Here is an 8,601-nt window from a genome sequence, read left to right as displayed (position 1 = left end):
CATTTTGTCACCTCTGACAGGCAAACGATGAAACAAATCAATTTGGGACTCTACTAAAAGCCAATAACATTTCCTACAACAGATGATTTATGAGTCATAGTTTGTTTTAAGAAGCAGTCTCATTTCGTGTAAAAGTTATTACCAACTACAACATTGGTGAATCAGAGACATTTAATGGTCTGACGCAAATGTGTCTGGAGATATGATATCAAAAAACGCTTTGTTGGAGAACAAATCAGTCCTGCCTTTAAGTTTTCCTGCACGTAGAATACCTGATTGATCGTAACATAACTGCAAACCCAGCTGTGACGACTCTATTTTTCATTTATCCTGAAAATGAAGCTCCTTTTTTAGTTTCACTTTTACTGAAGTTATGATTCAGAGGTTAATTTTCCAACAAGAGGTTATAAAACAAAATGTAAGCAGTGTTGGTTCATTTTCTTCGATACGTCTCAAGGGAAGTTAGTGCAAGATTAATTCGGTAATTCAGTAGAAGAAGTTAGAATTTGATTACTGCAATTGCAAAGCAACAGGATAGTTCTCAATTTTTCAAAGCTAAGTGGAATTTTGAACCACATCACATCCCCTCTTTACGATGTAGCCGGTAATATTTCCCTGATTACGTTCTTCATTTTGAACGTCACTGTGGATAAAAGCAGCCAGACCTGAGCAGCTCTCTGCAGGGAGCTGAACAGGGAAGTGACAAAATCTCACAGTGAAGTGGAACACAGTCAAAGAGAAGTGTTTAAAGAGTAAATTTTCATACATCATCGTGGGCTTTGAAGTCAGTGAAAACAGCAGGATGCTAAAGGTGCAGGTAGAAGTATCAAATGAAGGTTTTTCATGAATAACAAAAAGGAAATGAAATATACAGCAGACGTTTCTTCTCATCGTCTCGTTAAGGGTGAAATCACGTGTCCACCCAACAAACCCTGGTGGAGCGATTGAAGGGCCCCAAATTGTGTCTACCTGCGTCATCCTCCATACCAAACCCTTCTCAAAAATCTCCCAATTGATCCGGCACGCTGTAATTACTGCCTGCAGTGGAATGACCGCCCTTTGAAGGAGGAGGGGGTGTACTAATTGAAGCCCTCTTTTTTTTCCAGGCAGGTCTGATCCGCACTGATAATGGAGAGTTTTTCATTGAGCCCCTCGAGAAGGGCCAGCAGGATGTGGAAGTGAAGGGGCGTGTCCATGTGGTCTACCGCAGGTCGGCCATCAAGCGGGAGACGGGCCAGCGGAGGGAGGACCTCCACAATGAAGGTAGACGAGGAGTAGCAGCTTGACGTCAGTGGAAACAAAAAAGCAGTGTGTGTGTGTGAGCATGTGGGTGTGTGCATGTGAGTTAGTGCAGATGTATTAATGCGCTGGAGGTTTAAAGTTGGAGAGACTATTCAAAGACCTTCACATGGAGTGGACTCAAACACATTCAGCAAACAAAAACTCAACCTTTCAGTTACTCTGAGGCTAATGTAACTTTTTAGCATCTGTTAGCCTCTTGTTTGTTTTTTCTTTCCTTCCTCAGTTCATTCCTGCTGTGCCTTTCAACCCTATAACACAGACACAAAAAACCTGTAAAGAAAATTCACAAGAGGAAATGACAAAGGGTTTCGATAAAGAATCAGATCGATAAGCATAAAATTGTCCATGGAATGTCTATGAAATTGATCAAATTCATAAGCGACTTATGATATGGCTAATTGTTTCTTAAATAACCCTCCTTTTTGAGGCAGGTTGGAGAAGAAGTCTACCAAGAAGGGTCAGGGAAGTCAGGGTCAGGGTTTATATTCGCTCAATGTCAGAGTTAAAATTAAAGGAAGACCCGTCAAACATAATTAAAACTTTACTTTCTTCAGTCACATTTTTAACACACACATGTATAAATATACAGATCAGGGAACAAACAGGAGCCTTTTTATGACACATCTGTCTTTTTTAGGAGCTGCTTTTATGCCTCACTTTCAATCCCTGCTGTTACCACAACAAATCAAACCAAATATTCCTCCTTCATGTTTTACTAATATCTTCAATGGTTGAGAAATCCTGTTCGTAATATCAATTCTTGTTTTAATTAACAAGCCTCATGAGGTAGAAAGTCTGCAGACTTCTACTTCTTAATACATTTACCTCAAACCTTTATGACAGAAGTCACTGAGCTGTGCTGAAGAGAGCCTCAGGGGTCCTCAGCTGTTTAATTAAACTTAAAGAGGGGTATTCTGCTTCCACATGTTTTAAACATGGATACATAATAACAATACTGAATGTTTACTCTAAGAATGTGCAAATTTTCCCTACTTATTCATATGTCCTAGAAATCTTTAAATCTGTTTGTAAACCTCTGGGAAAGGGTTTGTGGAACAGGGAGCCTGAAGAATACAGAAGCTAAAGGGTACAGGTTGGGGTTCACACAACAGCTGTTTTTAGGATGAAATGCATAGGTTTTGTTGCATTTTGGCCTCTCCTTTACAGGGGAACAGCTTTCTAGCCGACCTAAAACAAAAGCTTTCAAAAATGGCCTTGAGAGTGAAATTTTTCTGAAACGCTGAAGCCACTGTTGCTGTGTAAACAGTCAGCTGGAGTTTTCAGTGCAAACACTGGATGCGTTTGAACTTTGCATTAAACCTAGAATTGTGCAAAACTGTAATGGTGTGGCGCGATTACATACAAAGTCAATGCAAAGACGCGTTTAGCCGCAGATTCGCCTCGGGTGGTGCGTTTGGGGCGTTTGGCGCGGCGCGTTTGGAGCGTTCACGCGTTTGGGCGGTAGACGCGAATTTGCTCGAGTTCAAAATATTGAACTATTGACGCAAATTCGCGTGAGGCTGTGCCGTGGCCGCCAATCAGTGATGACATTCCCCCACGACGTTATTGATTTGTTGACGTTGGGGGGCAACTGCCGCCTGCTCCGGCTCCAACTCCGCCGGAAGATGGAGGAGAAAACAATCTGTGTGGTGTGTCATCATCCAGAGTTATACGATACGACGTGTGTACTCTACAGAGACCAGAAAAACAGGAGCAGGCTTGGGTGAAAGTCTCTGAGGAGACAGGTTTTGAATGTAAGTTCTGTAAACATTCGTTCCCAGCTGGATTTGCCTGCACGGGTCATCACTGAGTCCGACTCTGTGTTTTCCTCAGCGGAGTTTTGAGCCTGATAGAGAGGAGGAAAGAGTGGGGCAGGGGCAGAGCCAGGGAAAAGATGGAAGTTCTCTGTGCTCCTCTCTTTCCTCCACCCCTTCATTATCCCCAGGGAGACCTCCGGAAACATAGGTGGGGGGTTCGGGTGGTCGGGGGTTCAGGGGGTTGGAGGTTCGGGGGGTCGGAGGTTTGGGGGATTGGGGATGAGATCGTAGGGAACAGCCAGGCAGGGCCGATGGATTACCAGGGAGAGGCTGCAGGCCCTGATTGTGATCTCCAAAGCTTTCACACACTCTCCTGTCATGCTTTGGAAACCACAGCTCATTGTTTTTCAGCTGCTCTTTTGGGCTTTCCGTCTTTAAATGAACGGGCTCTCTACTCCCCATGCGCAGTACCGTGCTAACGCGCGTTCGCCCTTCAGCTTGTCTAAATAGTCCAGCGGCGAGACTCGGGCGTTCACGCAGCACGCGACAGGCGATTCGCGCGAATAAATTTGCGTGTTCGCATTTGGTGTGGCCTAAGATCGCAATAAAAAAAGGTAATGGTAACACCAGAATGCTGACAACCCTTTCAAATTTTGATAAAACATTTTTACCCTCTATTGAGGTGGTTTTTCAGAAGTTTGGATATTGTACAGTTTTGATGTACCCGTTTACTTCTACAGCCATATTATCAGCTCCTCTGAGTTCTTTTAGCAGCGTCTTAAAAAAGCGGCAACCGGTCTAAGAAAAAAATAAGACAATGCTGAAGTGCTAAAATCTGCTGTTTCTCCAGTGTCCGCTTGAAGCTGGCTCTGGAAGCACAGGAAGTCACATACACACCAAGCCAAGAAAAGCCTTTTTAAATTCACCTATTAACAGCCTGGTTCAAAAACGTCTCCTGTCTGTATCACTAACTTTACCATCAGCACACATTGTATGGGGGGCCGAATTTTTTTCTAACTCGGCCGTTCAGAGGATAGTAAGATCGCGAGCTTGCCCAAAATCAGAGGCACAGCTTAGATCACATGACCGAGTGGCGCCCTATCGCTGTACTCAAAGCCTCTGCCACCTCCAACATGGCCGTGATAGCCAATATGCTTCGTTTTCCATTTGAGGATCAGACCGGTGACGTTAGGGTGACTATGTCCAGTAATTATACAGTCTATGGCCTCGAAGACGTCTTCGACGAAAGACATTGTCAGTGTTAATAAAAGATTAGAAGTGACATTATAAAGCCTTAAAGAGGACATCAAACCTCTTTATAAAAGTTTATTTGAATCTGAGGAATAAGTACAAGATAAAACAAACCCTTTCTTCATCTTTAAACACCCACCATGAACCACTCTTCATTTCTTCTGCTAAACAGCGGAAACAGAGCTCTCCACAGCAGCTGGTGAAGTGAGGAATGCTGGGCTCCAATGGTGGTTCTGGGGACTCAGTAAGGAGGAGGAGGAGGAGGAGGAGGAGGAGGAGGAGGGGCCGACCCTTTTATGCTGAACTCATGCTTCCCTCCTCTATTTATGCCTCATTTAAACAACAGCATGAGCATCCGGTGTGAAATACTCTCACTGTTCTTCTTAATTTACTGAGTTTCCCTGTGCGGCCGTTTTACTTCTCCTCAGGATCCTTCAAATTAAGCCGTGCTGCCACATTTCAGGCGGTGTGGTGTTCAGTTTTATCACAGCTACATTCTTCAATAAAGTGATGCAGATGTGTGTTAGTGGATTGGAAAGCAGTCTTTTCATGTTTTCCATCAGAGCAAACAGAAACAACTTCAAGAGGGGAAATCAAATTTCAGGCTTCAGCAGTTCAGACAATTTTCTCTATCTCTTATTCCATTATTCCATTGATCTGTGTGGACAAGTCAGATAAATCATCATGACATGGGACAGTGGTTTTGTTAAGTGGTTATTGAAGATTCAGCTTTTGATATTCAATGAATTATGCCTCTTACTTTCTTTTATCAACATTGGGCCTTTGGAAATTCACTCAACAGTCTCATTTTTCAATTATGCATCATCTCTAATGGATTAAAGAGTGACATCCCCCTCATGATTGTTAGTAAGTCTGCACAATATCCAAAACAGCCCAGCTTATCATTGTCGCTCTAACTGTGAAGTCTAAATCTTGGAATCCTGTTTTCCGCTGAGTGTTTCGAGTCTTCACGGCCACAGATCAGCTTCAAACTCACCAAAACAAGAATGTCACACTGACAGGAAACAGCTGGAGGACTTATCAACAGGAATGAATGTTTTGTGGAGGTGGTACAAATCCTCTGGGTTTCACACTCTTAGCACGCGTTTAAAAGCAGAATAAACATGAGGTAGACCTGCATTTCTCTTTCTTTCTTTTTCTTTTCTATTTCCCAAAAAACAAATTATGGTGTGACACAGTCAGACAGCAGGAGTTTGGTGGTAGCAGAGAGTGTCATTCAAGTCAAAGCTAGCAGGAAGTCATTGTTCGCTACAAGTAATAACAGTATTAGAGCAGTGAAAATCTGTCAGTACTCCAGTCAAAGGGTTAAAATGGTATCTGAACAGCTGAAGTTAAATGTCAAGGGTTGTTTGTCTCTTAAGCCCTGTGAGTTCCTCTTGTGCCATATCAGGAGTGTCAATGAAAGAAAAGAAAATGTAAAAAATTAGGGGCAAGTTTAGGATTTAAAAAGCATTAAAATTGCAAACCATCTCCAATAATAACAAAGCAGCGCAGTCTGTGTCTCCAGCTGCACCCACGCAGTGCACTGCAAAGATGGCAAACACAAGGACAATGTCTCAATCAATGAAACCTGAGCTAACTTCTACTTGTTTTTTAATTAGAAACAATTTCAAGCTTCTCTGGTTTCGAATTTGATTTTGATTGTGTTTTAATGCTGCTACATCCCACTAGAGAGTGGCCCTACAGGGCTACCAACAGATCAGGATTCTTGTAAAATACTCAAAAACACCTCAAACCATCAGTAAGGGGATTTATTAATATAAGTTATATTAATAAATCCCCTTGACATTAACACCGGCCAACCTGCCAAATGCAGGTGGATTCCAGCTGCAGTGGTTAACACCGTCACTCCCACTAGCCACTTGAATTGTAGTGCGCAGGGGCTCAGACTTCATTTCCAGCTCCCAGCTCGGACACAGTGAGAGCTCCTGGTGTTTAGCTCCTGATAACGTGATTTAAAAGTTAACTCGCGTCCTTTCCGCTCTCTATTGTAAACAGATCCCGGGGTTTAAGTCACATACTAGAGATAAAACTCATGTTCCTATTTAAAAGTGAGGACATTTATCGCATGGAGCTCTTTTAGGCTCACACTGCACCATCCCATCGGCAACACTCACCTAGAGCAGGGGAGGAGGAGAGGAGAGGGGAGCACATAGAGAAGAGAAACTAGACACAGATATGAGGAGCTGAAGGAACAATATTTAAACTTTCTAATATACAAACACTTATCAGAGTTATATGTAAATAGTTCACTCTGAAAATAATGTAAACAAACCAAATCATTCTAAATGAATAAGACTAATAGTCCAGTATATACAGAACAGTATAGAATAGAATAGAACAGTATAGAATTGAATAGAACTTTATTGTCATTGTAACAAGTACAACAAAATTGAAGTCACAGCAGCAATCTAGTAAACAAAAGTAAGAAAGTGAATAGAAAGTGCAAAAAGGTCCATAAGAAAATAGATGATGACAGCTTGTCCATCATTGTCCACTTCAGCCAGCCTCCACCTCCACAGGGTCCAGGACTGAGCTTCTTCAGCAGTCTGTTCAATCTCTGTCTCCTGGATCCTGTCTGCTCACAGCAGGTGAAGCTCTTCCAATGTGGCGTTGGTGTCTGGTGTGAACTCCGTTAGCCATGTCTGTGAATAGCATGATGCTACTCTGCCCTCTGGTATTCCCTCTGTTGCTGGGTTAGCACAGCTAGCTCGTCCATCTTATTGGAGATAGATCTTACGTTCCCAATAACGATGGATATAAGGACAGGTCGATGTCATCACTTCTTATCTCACACCTGAGAACCAGCACGTCGTGCTCACCTCCTTCTCCTCACCTTGTGGAAGGACATCAGGCCTTGCACTAGTTAGCATTGACATACTACAGGCTGCTAACAGCTGATTTCACATGTAAACAATGCAGCCATGGTAACATGTAGGATCTCCAGACAAACACAGGAGAAAAAGTAGTAAAAATATCACTGAAGCCACCAAAAGTTTGGTATCCATGACCAACAAATGAGCCAACCAAATTACAGTTGCGGAGGGTGCACTCCGCTTTGTGCCGAGGATAGACCAGGTTGGAGCTGGCGAGCTTTCAGCACACTTTTTTTGGCACGAAATTGTCACTGCGCCAACATGAATCTGCTGACACCTCCCCCTGGCGCGCAGTCACACCCATCTCTGCGCAGACGGTCTACCAAATTGTCAAATTGGCAGCGCGCAATGCGCAGCATGAAATTAACACTGCACAGGGTGCGCCAGGCTTGCGCCCCCTGTGCCATGAAATTAGAGCCCTTAAAGTCTTATTCATATTGGCAATCTTGTTTTGTGTCAGTTGAACTTGATACAAGATGAACAAAATTCAGTCCCAGATTATAATCTACGTGAATGGACCTTATCACAGAAGTTGTTCTGGCCTGCAACTTAGAAAAAAAGTGTCTGAGGTAATAAAATCAAAATATGATCCTGCCATGAAAATATTCTGATAACATCTCTTTGCCTTCCTCTCTTAATCTTTATTCTCTCTTTGTTTTTTTTTTCAGTCTCTGACTTTGGGATTGCCAGCCTACCAGCATCTCTGGACCTTGTCGAACACAAACTCTCTGAATCGGAGCGAAAGAGGAGACACGCAAAGAAGGACGACTACAACATCGAGGTGCTGCTGGCCGTGGACGACTCGGTGGTGCGCTTTCACGGCAAGGAGCACGTGCAGAACTACGTCCTGACTCTCATGAACATCGTAAGTGGACTATTCACAACCTGCTGCCTTATTATGCTAATACATACCATATCTACGAGCGCTTAATGATTTTTTCCCCACTTTTTTATGTTATTACATTCTCAAAATATGGGACAAAAAATGCAATTGCTAGTTTTTATCTAAAACTGGTTATCTTCCATCGGTCATCGGCTGAGACATTTTCTCCTCCTTATACACATTTACACTTGACCCTTTATCAATATACCTTTCCTGTGTCCACTCTCTTGCCACACTTGTCCCCAGACCCTCACTGTCTCTGGCTGTTTATGGATTACCAGATGAGAGAAGGTGGAAAAAAAAGAAACTCTCAGCTAATTCATTGCGGGTTCCACCAGCTCCTACCACCATAATCTGCTTACTGGACCCAAATCCCTCAAGTCAGATTTTCACAGGGTGCTGGTTTCACTCTGTAACAGTTACCATTTGGACCCTGCATGGTGGTCTGATTAGCTGCAGTAGACCAATTAGAAAGTGGAGTGGGAGCTGTGTTGGGGTGGCGTGGAAACCA

General features: G+C 43.1%; 1 protein-coding gene across 3 annotated transcripts in view; it reads left to right on the top strand.

Annotated features, from left to right (window-relative positions):
* adamts14 (ADAM metallopeptidase with thrombospondin type 1 motif, 14) overlaps positions 1-8,601 on the top strand; it is an 87,191-nt gene that overhangs the window by 19,300 nt on the left and 59,290 nt on the right. For all 3 annotated transcript variants that reach the window (XM_074663863.1, XM_074663864.1, XM_074663862.1), the window contains exons 3-4: positions 1,107-1,263; positions 7,876-8,072. In XM_074663863.1, coding sequence (XP_074519964.1) covers positions 1,107-1,263; positions 7,876-8,072 — 354 coding nt within the window. The remainder of the gene's footprint in view (positions 1-1,106; positions 1,264-7,875; positions 8,073-8,601) is intronic.

Source organism: Halichoeres trimaculatus, unplaced genomic scaffold (assembly GCF_033239565.1).
Source record: "Halichoeres trimaculatus isolate MK-OKI-2021-1 unplaced genomic scaffold, fHalTri1.1 fHalTri1_scaffold_23, whole genome shotgun sequence".
NCBI classification, from domain to species: Eukaryota; Metazoa; Chordata; class Actinopteri; order Labriformes; family Labridae; genus Halichoeres; species Halichoeres trimaculatus.
This window is presented reverse-complemented; position numbering and strand designations above follow the sequence as displayed.